This window comes from Gouania willdenowi, chromosome 3 (assembly GCF_900634775.1).
Source record: "Gouania willdenowi chromosome 3, fGouWil2.1, whole genome shotgun sequence".
NCBI classification, from domain to species: domain Eukaryota; kingdom Metazoa; phylum Chordata; class Actinopteri; order Blenniiformes; family Gobiesocidae; genus Gouania; species Gouania willdenowi.
Window position 1 is genome coordinate 7890239 of NC_041046.1, and position 18579 is coordinate 7908817.

The 18579-nt window shown below is 38.1% G+C and overlaps 2 protein-coding genes across 2 annotated transcripts; one reads left to right on the forward strand and one right to left on the reverse strand.

Moving 5' to 3' along the window:
- The first annotated feature begins 1300 nt into the window (after positions 1-1300).
- Positions 1301-18148, forward strand: LOC114459091 (putative gonadotropin-releasing hormone II receptor). The gene is made up of 3 exons (XM_028441451.1): positions 1301-1816; positions 15717-15921; positions 17724-18148. Exons 1-3 carry the CDS (start codon positions 1301-1303, stop codon positions 18146-18148), a joined length of 1146 nt encoding a protein of 381 aa, XP_028297252.1.
- LOC114454915 (uncharacterized) lies at positions 7115-14861 on the reverse strand. Its single transcript, XM_028435842.1, has 7 exons — positions 14817-14861; positions 14405-14586; positions 12329-12437; positions 11008-12017; positions 10675-10830; positions 8119-8211; positions 7115-7640 (listed from the first exon to the last, which is right to left on the reverse strand). The coding sequence occupies exons 4-7, from the start codon at positions 12004-12006 to the stop codon at positions 7380-7382; spliced, it is 1509 nt and encodes a 502-aa protein (XP_028291643.1). The 5' UTR covers positions 12007-12017; positions 12329-12437; positions 14405-14586; positions 14817-14861; the 3' UTR covers positions 7115-7379.
- Positions 18149-18579: the final 431 nt, after the last annotated feature.

The following is an 18579-nucleotide window of genomic DNA, read 5'->3' on the forward strand; positions in this document are numbered from 1 at the left end:
TAGGAAGATAAACTCTATCATAAATTATGATATGGTATAGATAGAGGACATCTCCAAGGGTTTTAGTTTAGCTCTTGCTGGATCTTCAACAGCTGATTGTACTTTTCTGCCACTAAATCCCACTACTAACCTTCATCTGTCTCTTCTGTATCACTGATGTTAAAAACTGGATGTTGGATTATTTTTTTACAGCTGAATCCAGAAAAAACTGAATATGTTGTTATCACACCACAAACCAGTACAAAACACTCTCCTACATTAGCCGATTCACTCTTCAATAACATCAATCCTGTGGTTAAGAATCTTGGCGTCTGGTTCGACAGTAATCTGAGTTTGGAACATCACATCACAAAGTTAGTACAATCCTGTTTTTACCATTTCTAGAAAATGCTCCGTTTTAACTTATAACAGAAACAATTTTACATGCTTTTATCTCTTCTTGTTTAGATTGCTGTAACAATCTTTTTACCTGCATGAATCAAAGTTCCAAAAACCGAACGCAAATAGTCCAGAACTTTAGCTGACAGGCTTTTAACAAAAACCAAGAAATATGACAATATTACCTCTGTTTTAGCGTTTTTATACTGGCTCCCAGTTTGTTTTAGGATTGATTTTAAGATTAGAGAGGCTTTTCACCTCTGTCACGTTCTGGGCAGTAACCCAGATGTGCGGCCATATTGGAGGCACTCGGAGGTAAACACTGCTTTGTTTACCTACTGAGTACCTACAATATGGCAACTTCCGGTTTGATGACGCGGTGATGACACGCTGTAAAAAACCCTCTATTGATTACTTTTAAGGCCCTAAATGGCCTTGCAGCAACTTACCTCACAGAGCTTTTATTACTGTATACACCTGCACGTACCTTAAGGTTTGCTCTCTGTTTTATGGGCCCGGCTGAAAACTAAAGGGGACTTTAGAGCCTTTTCAGTCCGGGCCCCAACACTCTGGAATGATATGCCTGAGGAGATCAGTTCTGACTGTTTCAATTTTTAAATCACTTCTTAAAACACACTTTTGTCGGAGAGCCTTCCCTAATTTTTAGTAACTTATAACTTGTTTTTATGTTTCTGTTTTTTAAACTGTTTTAATCTCTCACCAAAACTTTCTATCTTTTATTTTCTAATGTATAGCTGCCTTTGAAAATCACTCTGCAACATGTGTTTAGAAAAGTGCTCTATAAAAAAGTGTATTATTATTATTATTATTATAGGCCTACCTACTTTGATGTGTCTTTCTTCCGTAGCTTCAGCCTCCATGTATCAACACACAATGTGGACTCCTTGTTGAGGTAGAGAAAATGAACTCGTCCTCCTGCTGTGGTCCTCAGCTCATCTTGTTCCAGCAGAGCTCAGGATCTGAAGTCAACAGCAGCTATAACAGGACAGCCCTGCAGCTGCCCTCCTTCACCACCGCAGCCAAAGTCCGTGTCATCATCACCTTCATCCTCTGTGGCTTGTCCGCCTTTTGTAACCTGGCCGCGCTCTGGGCAGCTAACGGACACAAACGCAAGTCCCATGTCCGGGTTCTGATAATCAACCTGACTGCTGCTGACCTTTTGGTTACGTTTATTGTGATGCCTGTGGACGCAGTGTGGAACATCACAGTTCAGTGGTTGGCTGGTGACCTGGCCTGCAGGTTGTTCATGTTCCTGAAGCTCCAGGCCATGTACTCATGTGCGTTTGTTACTGTGGTGATTAGCTTGGACAGACAGTCAGCCATCCTCAACCCTCTGGCTATCAACATGGCGAGGGAAAGAAATCGGACCATGCTACTGGTAGCTTGGACGATGAGCATCTTCTTTTCCATTCCTCAGGTGAGGGGAAACGTTCCAACCACATCTGTATCAAAAAATCACAATCACATGAAACCTCTTTTACATGAACCATAAAAGATCACAGGGTAGAGGGTGCTCCATCACCAAGCAAAAAAATTTACATTTGCATACATATTCTCTGAGTTAAAAAGCGTTTATGCTGCAGGCAAACTCATGCTTCAAGAAATTTAGTCAGATTTTTATGTAAAAGAAATGCCCATACATATTTCTTTATTCTCAGTGTTTACATGTATCAGGCATTTACATAAAAATGGCTTTAAAGTCTTTGATGCACAGGAACCTGCTGCATGCTCAGTGTTCAGGATTAGGAGCCTATATTGCTGGATTAGATATGAATGTTTGTTCATAGTCCTTGCAGGGAAGATGCTTCCAGGCAAGCCTCAAGACCTATGATGGTGTCGCATGTTAAACCACAAATCCTGTTATGAGGGAAAAACAGACATTAAATGTCTTTAAATAATATGTACATATGTATTTGGGTTTTAAGTAGTGCTGTTGATTGATCATAGTCCAACTTTTAACATTTTAGTGAAAGTATTTTAATTTTGCGTATTTAGTTGTAAAATGTCAGTGTCACTGCCCTCTAAGGGTTGAACGCTGGCTATTACAATTTAAAGGTTGGGTAGGCGATTTTCAAAAGCTATCGTGATTTTGAATGTAGCTTCCCGACGACTTTGCCTTTACCCCCCTCATCTCACTCACATGCATGCACACAGCTGCTGCAGAAGAGGAGCTCAGCTCATCGCTTGTATTGTGTAGAAACTTTGTTGTCTCATGTCTCATTCAGCAGTAAGTAAACACTAAACTTTACCATTATGTATGCTAAAAAGATGACCAAAAACTCTGTTTTAACTCTGTCAGCGTTGACGTGCTTTCAGTGTGAACTCGTGCATGCGAGGGATCAAAATCGAGCAGAGAGACATGATTGGTTAAAAAAATGGTTTGTTTTTTTCCATTGGTCAAAGTTTTTACAGGTTTACAGCTGCTACAGATGACAAATTTTCTCCATTCCTTTTTCAGAGCACATAAGATCTAATTTTTGTCAGGACATAAAGAAAATTTCAACAAGACTTAAAAAGTGTATCTGGAGAAAATCGCCTACCCTAGCTTTAATATTGCTCTTGGCTGAGACGGATTCTTTGGATTATTGTGCGTCACCAACTGTCACTGTTGGCCCCGCCCCTCCTATAAATGCTGAGAGGAGGGAGGAGGGTTTCCTCCAATCACAACCCCCAGTGAGCATTGATTGACAGTCTCAATGATGAACTCGTGCATTCCTGGGAATGTTTTTGACTCTGTGCTTCTATAAAGAGCAGATTCTGGTCTAATCCGAGGGTTCATCAAGCTATGTGTGTATGTACAGACACATAGTGTGTGTATCCCTGTCTGTCACATGTGTGAAAACGTGCATGTACTTCTCGCTGCTGTGTGTGTCTTTATTTGTGTGTGTGAGGTGGTGTTTTGACAGTTTGTGAGTAATATAGCATATGTGGGGCTGTGTGTGCTGTGTGCTTAAGCTTGTGGGCTGTGTATTGTGTGCAGTAGTTGAGCAGAAAGCGCTCTGTCACTGCCAGCACTGAGCAGCTGCCTGAGTGGGCGTGTCTTATTGAGTCAGGATTAACGCCCATAATCAAGGCATTTTTTTAATTTCCCCCCTAGCGGCAGGTCAGCAGAAAACAGGGGTTTAGTTCCTCTTATCATTAGGCTTTATTTTTACCAAGACAAGATGTAAATTGGATTTCAGTTGAAGCCATTTTATTTCGTCATCCTGATTGATCAAATAAACACTTTTTAATCATCTTAATAAACAGTATTATGCCAACTCCAGAATTTCTTCAAGTTTGAATTGTTGGTATTTATTTGTTCTTATTCGGGATGTAAAGATTCACTCAACTCCTGGTACGATTCGATTCACAATACTGGGTTCACGATATGATTCTCTCACGATTTATTTTACAAAATGGGACTGTAGATAAATGATTATTGAAAAATATTCCTTTAAAAATACTGTACTATTTTCCTTTTATTTTTCATTGTCAAAAGAATCCCTTGATAAACTATTCAAAACAATGCAATTTAACTAAAAATAAATCTTGAATGAGATAATTAAAGGAATAATACAAATGAAGAAGAAGCCTATTAATTTAAAATCTGGTTCTATAGTAAACAATGCAAAACTGCATAACCCAGTGTTCGGTTGGGATGCAGCTATTCTGTGCAGTGAAGAAGAGATGCTATGCTAGCAGACAGAGCTAATAGAAAAACATGACTTTTACAGATAGTCATGTAATATTACAGATATTCTTTTGGTGCTAAAGGGGTAAGGAATCATTTATGAACATGTTAAAGAGTAGAAGGCGGCCAGAAAGAGAGTAGTAGCAGATTGGCGTTTGGACAACAGAAGGATAAATTAATAGCGCCCTCTGCTGTTTAAAAAAGTACTGCGATTCAATTTTCAGAAAATTGATTTGAACCGTGACACCCATGAATCGATTTTTAACTGCCTTACGATTAATCGTTACATCCCTAGTTCTTATATTATTGAATTTCCAGATGCCTTAGAATTAAACACATCTGTTCCATATCAAACAATAGAAATCCCACTCATCAACAACTAAGTCATCAGACCAAGCCAGCGAAGCTTTGCAGCGTGATAAATATGTTTAATATTGTCTTTAGCAGTTTCACTTGTGCTTCTAATAAGGTTAGACATGGTGTCACACTGTGTGTATCATTGTGATAAAACACAAGAAACTTACCCTGGTGATGTGTGAGTAGGAATGTGCAATATTTTATCGTTTATGATATATCGTCAAAAATATTCTCACCGATAAGAATATGTCATCCCTCGATATAAACGATAAATTCGCATGTCGGAAATTAGTGAGGGCCACGGGCCATTTGTCCCTCAATTTAGCCAAGAATGCCCCTAAAAACCTTGTTCCACAGGCCAAAACTGCCCCTGTTTGTTGTCAACAACTTATTATTCGCTGGAGCAGAACGCTGTTCACGGAAGCTCCGCAGTGAAGCCTCCGCGGCCGTGGTGTGCACCACCACTGCCCCTCAGCCCTCACACCACACACAGACGGCTCGTCAGGCTACCTGAAGCTGCCGTGCTACGATACATTATGGACCACTACTTGGTTAACACCAGATAACCATCCAACAAAGTGAACCAGTCCAAGTTCCTCCGTCAGATCCACCCTAAGTTCCACAAACACGGGGACAAAGATGAACCTGTAGCAACGATTATGAACTGGAAACTTAACTAAAGCTAACTATGCTAAGCTAACACACCAACAAAACAGACTGGGCTAAGACCTAATGCTAACCACTCCAAATAAGGAATAGACCAAATAAAAAGATTAAAAGAACACGTCTTAGTGTCATAAAGCCACTGAGAGCCATTGATTTGTTTATGGTCAGATTTAACACTTGTATGGAAGAATAAAAGCTAAACATGTCACAAATTGTGTGAAATGAATGTTAGCATAAATAATAACTATTCATCCATCCCAATTAGTCAAATGCAATATTTTTTTCATTATATTATCACGTGTTCACAGACAAAGCTGGTCCATTAGACTAATGTAACTATTGAGACTATAACACCAAAATATACTGAATGATTAAATCATCAGCTTAATCTGGTTTAATTCTAGGAAATCAGAGAGATATATGTATTAACCATAACTTTATGTAACTCTCATGAGATAAATGGAACAAGATTCAGCAACAGTAAAAACACTGATGGAGTTAATTTTGCTTTTCATGTTCTTTTTTTTTTAGAAAATAAATTCATTTTAAGTGAGGAAATAAATGAATAACATACAATAACACTAATAGAGTGATCCGCATGCACTGATATATTCCATAAGATATCAGCTCATGAACTATTTGAGTCAGCATTTATTGTAGCCTTTTTTCATGTGTTGATGTCTTCAAATGTATTTGTGTAAGGAACCTGTTTATACTTTAAGTTGGGAATTGTTTTATTTATTTATAGTTTTTTATTTTTTTAATTTATCGTGATAAATACCAGGGATATTTTTTTTAGTCCATATTGCCCATCCCTATGTGTGAGGCACTTCACTTTGTGTGCAATAATAAATAAAGGCATCTGACAAAGTCTTAAGACTGGCATAGGAAACTGGAGCCACATGGTCTAATTTTATGCAGCCCCCAATACAAATCCGCCAAAATTGTATTTCAAGAAGTTGGAATGAATATAAAGCTCAACATAATGCACAAAATAACTCCCAAAACACACAAACAGAAAAATGTACAAAGTACACAAAAATACACAAAATGACTCATAAATCACAAAATGACAACAAAGACAGACACGACAACCACTTACACAAACATATTACTATGAAAACACAAAAAAAACAACACATTACAGAATAGCTCCAAAGACACACAAATTGTCAACAAAATGACAGGAAAATACAGAAAACAAAAAACAATACTGAAAGTGACCCCAAAAATGCACAAATCAAGAACATAAATGCAGAAAATGACAAAAAAAATACACAAAATTATGAACGCAAAAAACAATGCTCAGATCAGTCATTATTCTAAATGCTTATATACACTCAAAAAAACAACTCTTTGAATGAACATAAAAAAATCATGGAAAGTATTTCCACATAATTAAATGGCTTTCTTTCAGCATTAAGCAATTTTGTTAGTCCAACTTGATGCACTTGACTTGGTTCAACACTATATATTAGGGTTGATTTAACTTATTTTCTAGGTTTGGGACCTACTTAATTTAGATGTGTTGGATCAATTAATTCATTAGGGTTGATTTAACTTGATTCTTAGGGCTAGAACTGACTCAATATAATAGTATTAGATCCACTAATTTGACAGTAGTGAAATTACAAAACTATCTTAAGTTGATCCAACCCAAGTAAAATAAGTTAGTCCAACAGAAATGGTTAATGCTGAAAAAAAGCCATTAAATCACATGGAAATACTTTCCATGATTTAATTAAGGTAAGTTAAAGAATGCAATTCAAGTGTAAACACTTAAAGGTTTGCAGTGAATAGTATCAACAAAGACTACAGACTGCTTGGTGTCATGGGTAGAAAGAAAAGACAAATAGTAGATATTGCCATAAAAATGTATTTTGTCAAAAGTGCAAAGTTTTACACGAACAGTTGCTTGCCACAGAACAAAAATTGTTAAAACTTTTTTTAAATGACAATCTGGTGTAATACAGCATACACCGCTTTTTCTTTTTCTTTTTTTTTTAAGTGCCAAGAGAATGAATTATAGCACCTAGTGCTATAAAGGAAAAGATCATAACATGTAGATGCTGCCACAAAACTTTTTTTCTCCAAATAAACAATAATGCAACAGTTTTTGCACCTGTATGTGCTGTTGAACTTACTGAAACACAGGTTAACAGAAGAACATGTTCATACCACATTTAGGGGATTTACAGTAAAAAACCAGTTCCAATGTAATTAAGAAAAATAAAAGTACTTCTTAACCCCCACCTGAACCAAGCACATTGTCTCCAGTTTGGCATTACCCAAATCTAAAAGCTGGAAAGCTCATAACAGCAACAAAATTGTGACAAAAGAGTAAGAGGTAAGAGGTTTTGACAATCTGTGTCAGGGACTCCTTCACAGCAAAAGGCACATTTACCAACCCATCGAGTACTTCCACCCCCTCCAGAATGATTCCAACATCCTCAGGGTCATCACCAGGCTGTGCTCCTTCATGTCGCATGACAAAGATTCCAAAGACCGTCTCTGCCATGGCCGTTCCGATGTTTTCGTCAGCCGTCTGACAAAAAACAAAACAAAAACATTAACAAAGCTCCTTCATTAGCCGTCCAGACATGGATCTCTTTAACTTCATGTCTCTGTGACATGAAGTTCAGTGATTGGAAGGAAGAGACAGAAGGAGTTAAAGAATAACTAACACCTGGACACAATTTTGTTGCACAATGAAAAATAAAGCACTTATGTACTTACTTACAAGATTACAAGAGACGGGGTGTGTCAATGTAGGATTACAAAATACATTTTGAGCAATGATACACCGATCATTCCAGTTGGCCAAACACATTTTTCTTATGTGCAGGTATCAATTTGTAAGTTAAGTGATTTGTTTAGAAATGCAATGCAGTTGGCAAGTAGGTAGATTTCAAAGAGGTTTTTAAGACTTTATCTTTCCAAATTTTACAGCTGATTGGAACCCAGAGGAAACCCCATTCATACCAAATGATCAAAATCTCAGCAAACATAAAAGATAAACATACCGTGTATTCCTTAACCAGCTTCTCCGGATCTTCATTCAAGTAGACACAAAGACCTTTGAGGACGCATTCTCGTCTGACGTCAATGCTGTCCGTCTAAGTATTCAGATCAGAGAGGAAATGCAAAACAAAAAAACAAACAACGTTAGGAAAACCATCTCAACCTTCTAGCAGAGAAGGTTTTTACAAAGTTTAGACAACTTTTAACTAGTTTCACAGGAAGTCACAACTTTGAAGCCATTTAGAGATTAGAGTAGTAGTGAATACAGTGGTTCTCCAAAGGATTGTGAACCCGTCATGAATAGTCTGACCTTTTCATAAAAGATTATTTGCACAATTTCAAACTGAAGCTTCTTTTCTTGTAAATCTACCCTCTTCAGTTAAATTTATGAAAGTGTACAGGAATTGATTTGAGCATGTCCTTTACTTTTATAACATTAGCCATTTCCACAATGGTCAGGCTTTCAGTTAAATCGTAACCCCTACTTTAACTAAGCACATGTTCTCCAGTTTGATTTGACCCAAAGCTTCATCAAAAAAAGTGGCAAAATAGCTACAAAAAAGAGACGTAAATGAGGATGAAAATGCAGCAAAACAGGCGACAAAGGAGCAACAAAAAAGCGTCCAAAATGTACAGTGGTATGCAAAAGTTTGGGCACCCTTGTAAATGTTCATGATTTTCCTTAATAAATAATTGGTTGTTTGGATAACAAATTCCAGTTAAATTTATCATATAGGAGACAAACACAGTGATATTTGAGAAGTGAAATAAAGTTTATTCGATTTACAGAAAGTGTGCTAGAATTATTTAAACAGAATTAGGCATGTGCATAAGTTTAGGCACCCTTGCATCTTATTGATTTTAATACTCTTAGCACTAATTATTGGAACTCAAAATTGTTTTGGTAACCTCAGTGATCCTTGATCTTAGGGTCTGGATTCTGGTGGGAGGTATTTTGGACCATTCTTCTCTGCAGATCATCTCTAGTTCAGTCAGGTTTGATGGTTTCCGAGCATGGACCGCCCGTTTTAAAGCACACCATACATTTTCAATAATATTCAGGTCTGGGGACTGAGACGGCCATTCCAGGATGTTGTACTTGTTCCTCTGCATGAATGCCTTAGTAGATTTTGAGCAGTGTTTAGGATCATTGTCTTGTTGAAAGATCCAGCCCTGGCGCAACTTCAACTTTGTCACTGATTCCTGGACATTGTTCTCCAGAATCTGCTGATATTGAGAGGAATCCATGCGCCCCTCAACTTTAACAAGATTCCCAGTGCCTGCACTGGACACACAGCCCCACAGCATGATGGAACCACTACCAAACTTTACTGTAGGTAGCAAGTGCTTTTCTTGGAATGCTGTGTTCTTTTTCCGCCATGCATAACGCCCCTGGTTATGCCCAAATAACTCTATTTTAGTTTCATCAGTCCACAGCACCTTGTTCCAAAATGAAGCTGGCTTGTCCAAATGTGCTTTAGCATACCTCAAGCGACCCCGTTTGTGGCGTGTGCAGAGAAAAGGCTTTTTCCGCATTACTCTTCCATACAGCATCTCCTTGTGTAAAGTGTGCTGAATAGTGGAACGATGCACAGTGACACCATCTGCAGCAAGCTGATGTTGTAGGTCTTTGGAGCTGGTCTGCGGGTTGACTGTGACTGTTCTCACCATCCTGCGCCGCTGCCTTTCGGAGATCTTTCTTGGTCTTCCACTTCGGGCCTTAACTAGAACTGTGCCTGTGGTCTTCCAATTCCTCACAATGTTCCTCACAGTTGAAACTGAAAGCTTAAATCGCTGGGATAGCTTTTTGTATCCCTCCCCTAAACCATGATGTTGAATTATCTTTGTTTTCAGGTCATTTGAGAGGTGTTTTGAGGCTCCCATGTTGCCACTAATCAGAGAAGATGCAAAGAGGAAACACCTAGAATTTTCCTACTTAAATACCCTGACTCATGATTGGATTCACCTGTGTATGGAGATCAAGGATCACTGAGGTTACCAAAACAATTTTGAGTTCCAATAATTAGTGCTAAGAGTATTAAAATCAATAAGATGCAAGGGTGCCTAAACTTATGCACATGCCTAATTCTGTTTAAATAATTCTAGCACACTTTCTGTAAATCGAATAAACTTTATTTCACTTCTCAAATATCACTGTGTTTGTCTCCTATATGATAAATTTAACTGGAATTTGTTATCCAAACAACCAATTATTTATTAAGGAAAATCATGAACATTTACAAGGGTGCCCAAACTTTTGCATACCACTGTATATGAAAAAGCAACAAAGACAAATGAGACAAGTGAAAATGAGAACGCAGCAAAATGCATTAAAAAGCTACAAAAACACCAATAATATGATGAAAACGTGACGATATTGCGAGACAAAGTCTCAGATCAGTTTTTAAAGTCAATAAGGTTGTAAGCTCCAGTAGAGAAGCTTTTAGATTTGGGTAAAGCTGAACAAGAGATAATGTGCTCGGTTTAAGTGGGAGTTAAGAGGTTCAGTTTAAAAATATGACAGCAGTACAGGTTGAACAGTTTTGTTTTTTCCATACCTGGGTTATGGGTACCATGATGTTCTTGATTTTTCTCCCTTGAACACCACCTTTCTTGGAATACACCTTGAGCAGATTTGCAGAGTGAGCATCCAGCTCAGCAAAGAACTTTGACTGCAGATGCGTTGTTGTGATTCTCTTGAATTCGGAACTCACCTACAACAATAAAAAAAAAAACAATGGTAAACAGGACTCAACTCTGCCTATTTTGAGATCAATGTTACATTTGATATGGCAGTACATCTTCTTACTCTTAAGGAGTTTTGCATTTCTCTAATGTAGCACTGTGTATTAAATTAGTATCAGTTTATTCCGTCAAACATTCATTCTTACCTCACGCACATGGAAGAGAGCCGGCCACCTTGTCTTGAAATCTGCAATCATGGGTGCCTCTCGTACTACCTCTTCTCTTCCCTTCCCGTCATTATTTCTTTTCTGTACTTCTGACAGGAGGGCCACTCTTATCACTTCTAGCGTCTCTGCTGTTTCATCAGTTGTATAGGCTGGGCAATAATTCACTTCTGCTTTTTTTGGCCTCTTAACACCATAGGCAGGACTGACTTTGCCTTCAGGCTTTTGTTTTAGGGAATTCAATGTAACTTCAGGGCACCCAAGCCCCCTGAGCTTTGTTCTGTAGTTAGCGAGTTTATATTTCAAGCTTGCCTTCCAGCCGCCATATCCAGAGACAGAACCTGGCTCTTTCAAACATGGATGCTTTGACATAAGAGCTTCTGCCACGTCATCAAACTTTGAGTCAGAGAGGTACATTTTGTACTGAATGATCTTTTCAGCTAAGCCATTAAGAATGGCAGATTTTAGTTTCACATCAGGATTGAACAAAGTTCCGGTTGCTTTGAAAGCAGCATTGGCCCTGTCCAGCTGTAGCTCAGCATCATAGGAGAACCTGGGAACTTGGAAGACCACTGGCCATGCAGTCGATCTTGAGGAGGTGGACTCGGGAGAAGATAGTATGTCTGTATCAAAAGAGCTACCAGATGAAACGGAGGAGTCATTTGGAGAGCAGGACGACGATGAAGCTAAGGAAGGAGGTGGTGCGGAGGGAGGGGGTGTGGAGCCACCAGGTTGGGCATCTGAAATATAGATGACCTTAATGGTACCTTTGTCCTGGACATCCGATATTGACAGCAAGTTGCTGAATTCATTCCCAAATTCTGCATCCATGAATTGAAGCCTGAAAACCCCTTCTATTCCACACTGTCTCTTAATTTGCTGTGCGAGTTCATTGACAGACTCCGGAATCCCATCTGGAAGAATCAATCTCTGGGAATTGTTGTCTCCTAGTATAATTCTGAGCTTCACCGGAGCAGCCATTACACAACAGACTGTGTAAAGAATATGGAAAAAGAATATTGTAAGTTTAAACAAGAGTACATCTGAATTTTAACAGCAATAAGGACAAAAGACTAATCTATTATGCATTATCTCTCATCGATCCCTCATCTGTTCTCTCTCTCCTCTCTCTCCCTCTGAAGGTTACCCCACTTTATAAATGTATGTGTCTTTTTAACGTCACCATTCTGAGATGTCCCACAAAGTAATGTTGCCTATGACGGTGCTGTAGTCTCATGTTTTAGTAGCTCAAATCTACCGGATAGAGATACGTTACACTCCTTACAGTTCCACATCTCCTCACCTAAAGAAATTCACTGTTTCAGGTCGACGAATTTTTCGAGCAGGCACTTATGCAGTTGAATGGCAGATACAGGCGTGGTCAGACAGGACACTCTTGTGGTCAGAAGTTGCTGTAATAAATTGAGAGAACAATTAATAATTATATCAATTAATGCCCATGAAAAAAAGCATGTAATCACTGACAGACGTGGATCTACAGCTCACAGACAGACTAGGAATTGATCAATAAACAGACATGAGTTCAAAACATAACCTTTTAAAAATGATATTACAGTGTTTTCATGTTAACAAGACAGAAAAGTCTCATGTGTATCCGTATGCATTTCAAACGTAAATGAGCCATAAATAACATGATTATGATAAAAGTGCTCTCGTGACTGATATTTCTAGCACCGTTTCTGAATGTTTTGTATCATTGTAATATGAAATGGCTTTTCTTGTACTTTGAGTCATGTTATCAAATATTTTCAAATATGATATTCTGTTTCCAAGAAATTAAGAGGAAATTTACTCATTATTACATCTCATTTTTTATAGACAGACTTTTACACAGCAGATTAATTAATAATTAAGTTTCTTTACTCGTTTACATTTCCTTGAGCAAAGTCGAATTCCCTTTAAAAGAAAAGTTATAGCTGACAGAATCTAACATATGAATTTTATTTTTTTATTGCACTATTCATCAGAGACAAAACAGTCCATGTCCACAATTTACTCATTGCCTGTGCTGTATTCATTTAATGAATAGTACTTATCACTAACTGGCCTCTTTTTGCTTTTGTACAACTGTGTGGATTTCCCTTTACGTGTGTTTTGTAGACAAGAGAAACTTTGCCATTTGCCTAGACCACAGCATTTCGATTATTTTTGCTCCATCTAAATTTCGTTCAATATGGACATGCTATATCTCTATCATTTGCATTTTCTGAGTACTTTTTAGTCGCTGGGTTAGTTTTGCAGATAAATTAACCCTCTGGGGTCTAAGATGTTTTTGCTGTTTTTTCATTGTGTTTGATTTTATCTTTATATATATATATATATATTATATTATATACATATCTTTATATTTCATATATGGAAATCCATAAACCTTGCATGTTTGGTATCATTTTTTTCAGGAGAACCTCCCAAATATGACTGAAGTATTTTCTTTAATACGGCATACTGTATTACACAGTGGATCTAAAACCACTATGAAAACTAAAATTTGAGTGGGAAAAAGTTAGTTTTTTTTACTATAAAAGTCAAACATTTTTAACGAATCATTTTTATTGCTTGCAATCTATATAGCAAATCTAAACTATATATTTCAAAAACTTATAAACAGATGAATCAAAAAACACAGTTATATATATCTATTTACAGTGAAATGGAAGCAATGTCTCAGGTGATTTTGTACAACTATTTACAAAAAAGTATGATTCACAAATACAGGGAAAGGCAAATTATTTCTGCCTCATTGTGTTGATATAAAACAATAAACTAGACACTACACTCTAATATCACTCACTACACACTAACTAAACAGTCAAATCACAGTAATAAGCACTATAATCTCAAATCTCTCAACTCACCCTCTCTTTCTCTGTCTCTGTTTACCTGATGCTTGAAAACAAAAATACCGCTATATGTGGACATGATGATTGGACAATGGCCTTCTTGCTTCACAACACTTTCGCTTTCGTTTTAGACGCGCTCTTCCTGCACGGACAGCTCAAGAAAATGTCACCAAAAAAACACACGCACATTTTCCCTCATAACTCCACTTCTATTTGGCCTATCAACATGATTTAAAAACTGGTTTGTAGTTTGACATCCGCACTTTCGACACGGGTTGAACGGAGATCTAAGGACGCGTAAAGCGGCTTAACAAACGCCCAAGCCGCTAATGTTGCTAACTAGCCGGCTAGCGGCTAGTTAGCAACATTAGCGGCTTGTAAGCACTGCAGACCCAGCACTGAGGCACAAAAAGACAACATTTAGCTCTGGTTAAATCTAGCACTGGTTCTGATTTAGGTAGAGATCTGTGAGTAAAACCGCTCTATGAGGAATATTGTATTTCCATGGAAGAACTCACCAGTGTGTTGCTCTGAGCTCTCACCGAGTGTCCCGTAGGTGCGCCGCGCCGCACACCAAGTGGTATCAGTTACTTTTATCGAGACCACATTGCACCCTCCAGTGCAAAGCACATCTGATAAACTTCAGTAGCTTCTCGATCACTCGTACAGATGCGCCTTTTTTAAAAAAATATTGTACTGTCTGTGGACAAAACAGAGACAAAATAAAAGAAACACAAAATTAAAAAAAAAAAAAAACTGTCGCACATGCAACCACTTTAGCCTCAGTCTAGATCCTTGTCAGACGGTCGACTGTCAATATTTTTAAAAACAAATAATTTTGACTAAATATCGCTATAAATGATGGACTACTACTATTTCTGCATAGTATTTCGTTTGCATTAAGATGGATGACAATAGATTTCTACTTACCAATTCCATGTGCACAGCAAAGGAGGTCGTCGTCCCATGTTTCCTTGTAAAGTATCGCGAGAGCAGGGTCTTCTCGTTCAATATGCGCTTTGCTTTTCCCGCCCACCATTAGGACGCAATTGCCTCACTTTATGCCAACATGAATGAATCAAATAAATTCAATGAGTTGTCAGATTTCATGCATTCATCATGATTTTATCATGTTCATCTTGGAAACATAAAATTATAGCTTTAATTATACATGTTACACTTTAGTAAATGTAACAGCCCACCAGTTTGCCTTTTTTGAGTGTAAATGTTGATAATGGGCGACCGTGGCTCAGGTGGTAGCGGGTCGTCTTCTGATTGAGAGGTTGGGGGTTCGATCCCAGTACCTGACTATGTGTCGAAGTGTCCTTGGGCAAGACACTGAACCCTAATTTGCTCCCAGTGGTCGACTAGCGCCTTGCATGGCAGTCCTGTCCCATTGGTGTGTGAATGTGAGAGTGATTGGGTGAATGAGCTGATATGTAAAGCGCTTTGAGACTGCTTCAGTGTGGGGATAAAGCGCTATATAAATCAAGTCCATTTACCATTTTACCATAATGTGGCCCTCAGATCAGATACGATCACATTTTTGTAGCCCCCGCTGTGATAGAGTTGCCTATCCCTGTCTTAAGAGAAGACCTTGAGTAACCTCTGAACAACCAAATGTATTGTCTTTATTTTGTCATCAAGCGATAATATTCAACAAAAGTTTTGATCCATACAGAGAAAATACACTTGGAATACATTATAAGTATAAAACTGGAGAAATGTTTAAGTATCCTGAGCCAGCCGGGCCAAGTGTCCTCTGTCACAATATGATCAAACTATGAAACATGTCTCAAATTACACCTCTTCTGATGTTTAATCCCCTAGATCTTCATTTTCCACAATGTGACCATCACTTATCCAGCTAACTTCACCCAGTGCACCACTAAGGGAAGCTTCGTCTACCATTGGCAGGAAACAGCGTACAACATGTTTACCTTCTCCTGCCTCTTCCTGCTGCCGCTGGTCATCATGATTATCTGCTACACCAGGATCTTCATCCAGATCTCCAAGCAAATGAAAAAAAAGGACGGTTAGTGCACACGTGTTGCCTTTTTGATGCTATCAGGGATCTGCAACCTGTGGCTCTTTGACTCTTCTGCAATGGCTCCTTGTAGTTTAAAGAAAAATACTGAAACAAAAAGTAGTTATTTTCTAACAGTAAGTATTAATGATTGATGACATTGACACCAAATAAAATCATAATATAACAATTTACAAGCTAAAAAGAAATCACGTTGTGCAATAGCCAACATCTTCCTACTGCTGCAAAATCTACAGACCATCAACTGTGGTTAATCTTCAGTTTTAAAACCCTGGTAAGATAACGAGATGAACTAAATGACTATTCTGGAAGAAAATTGAGATTTTAATTGTGTGGGGACGGATTAATTTAACCAACAACGTGCTGGCTGTTGATCGATGTAAATTCAAGTTACTTTTTGTAGCTCTTCAAATACGTTAACTCAAATATAACATTTTGTTCACGTAAACTTAGATGCGTAAGAGTTTGAAGATGCAAAATACTGTTTTGTTGATATTTCTTTCATGTCAATTTCTTTTATTTTAAACAGTTTTTAAGTTGTCATTTACATGATCAAAATGAAATAAATAAACAATCAAACATTATTCAATGTAATTTTAACTGTATAGAATGTTATCCACTGTACTGTCTTCATTGAGAATGTCTTTTTTTTGGCCCTTAATCCAGGTGAGATGAAACAAAATGGATCCTTTAAAAATCAAGGTTGCAGACCATTAGGCTAGAGCAATTAATTAGGTTGTAATCTGAACAATGTTGGTCCAGTTTCCAAAGTTCACCACTATTCTCAGTAATTTTATGCAAATATCATAATTTTTCCATAAATCTATCTTCAAGCACAACCTGGCATCACAGGCTACACAGTAACCTTTTATTTTGGTTTTAAGACCATAAACCATCCTACATAGATGTGGGATGTCTCTGAAGTCATTAAGATGAACAGTCAATTGAAGTATTTAAATCAATCTCTTCTTCAGTCAGATTATGTGACACATCATCCAACAATTAGATATCGCACTCTTCACATGAGTGCTCTGGCTCAAGACCACCCAGTGCTAACGTCACTCTCCTTTGTCCCTGGGAAGTGTCCAGAGAATGCAGCATAACATTTTAAGACTAAGTGCTTTGGTACACAACAACGTATCACTTCCAGCAGAATTAATCTATCTCACTGAAGTCTCTGCATATAAGCTGTTTCTTTAGTTTTTTAGTCTTCTAAACAAGATTTAATTTAACTCCTGCATTAATTACTTGCTGCTTTTACTGCAGTCAATTTGTTGTTTTTGGTCTGATTTATAGATTTATAATTCTTCGTAATTTTTAGGAATTATTTCTCTATTGTAACGTAAGTTGTTCTATACAGTTTCTCTATGATTGTGATTGGTCTGACGCTGTAATGTCAACCTCTGTCACATCAGCGCACACGTAGCCAGGCTGAAATCACCTCGCTTAACTTAGCTTGTTGTAATCGAGATTCGTAGGACAGATTCTGTCTGATAGACGATGTTTGGTTAGGTGAAGCCCGCTAACGGAGATAAATCCAGGATGTAGTTATGTAGCGTCATAGTACAGGCCCTTAAAGTACACCCACTGCAGTCTCTATGCAGTTTGCAAGTGCTCTCATTTTGTACCATTGAGATCTCAAATAATGACAAAATGACAGATTCGTTGATCTATAAGGCCTACACTATGATTTTATCTCGTAAAAATATCAGGGGTAACAGCTTTAATTCCACATATTTATGAACAAATAAGTTATGCTACCGTTCATAAACTGTTTCTGCTTCTGCCAGTATCATCCGATGAGCCGCATCTTCGCTGCTCTAAGAACAACATTCCCAAAGCTCGGATGAGAACCCTGAAGATGAGCATCGTCATAGTGATCTGCTTCATCGTGTGCTGGACACCGTACTATCTCCTGGGCCTTTGGTACTGGTTCTTCCCTGACGATCTGGAAGGAAAAGTCTCTCACTCCCTGACACACATTCTCTTCATCTTTGGGCTTTTTAACGCCTGCCTGGACCCCGTCATCTACGGACTCTTTACCATACGCTTCCACAGGGGGCTCAGGAACTGCTGCAGGAAAGCCACAGTGATGACGGGCCGGGAAACTGACACCGTGTTATCCCGATCTTTGAAATGCACTGCAGCTGCACTACCATCCAAAAGAGGAACAATGAGTGGAGAAAAGGAACACAGGTGTGAACAGAAGACATAATATGTTGCCAACAGGGTTGAACCATGCACTAAAGAACTACATTTGGGATAATTCAGTGTTTCATTTATTTGTCTTTCTTTTCTTTTTATTTTGAGTTGCACTATCTTCACTTGAGGCTGACAAAAACATCTACTGTATCATCATCTAATAGATGATGATACATGGATCTCAGCTGTTTCTGTGTCATTGGAGGCTGTCCATCTTTCTGCATAACATCTTTACCAACACATTAAACACGTATTAAGGCCTTTAACGGGTTATGGTTGTATAATAGATGCCTGTTTTAGATGCAGGGGAGAAAATAATTGATTTATTGGTATTGTTGCCTTCACATCTTTCAGTGATAAATTTTATAAAGTCCCCAAGCACTCGGGGTCTACCAGGGTCTGTTTAAGTGTGGAAAGCTTTGTGCAATGTGTGAGGCCTGATGT

Bases quoted from the DNA above. Each gene is read 5' to 3' on its own strand.
- LOC114459091 (XM_028441451.1), top strand. From the start codon at position 1,301: ATGAACTCGTCCTCCTGCTGTGGTCCTCAGCTCATCTTGTTCCAGCAG. The intron at 1,817-15,716 runs GTGAGGGGAAAC...TTAATCCCCTAG, and splicing joins TCTTCTTTTCCATTCCTCAG to ATCTTCATTTTCCACAATGT. The intron at 15,922-17,723 runs GTTAGTGCACAC...TGCTTCTGCCAG, and splicing joins GCAAATGAAAAAAAAGGACG to TATCATCCGATGAGCCGCAT.
- LOC114454915 (XM_028435842.1), bottom strand. From the start codon at position 12,006: ATGGCTGCTCCGGTGAAGCTCAGAATTATACTAGGAGACAACAATTCC. The intron at 8,212-10,674 runs GTATGGAAAAAA...CTGAATACTTAG, and splicing joins TCATGGTACCCATAACCCAG to ACGGACAGCATTGACGTCAG. The intron at 7,641-8,118 runs GTATGTTTATCT...GTTTTTTGTCAG, and splicing joins AGCTGGTTAAGGAATACACG to ACGGCTGACGAAAACATCGG.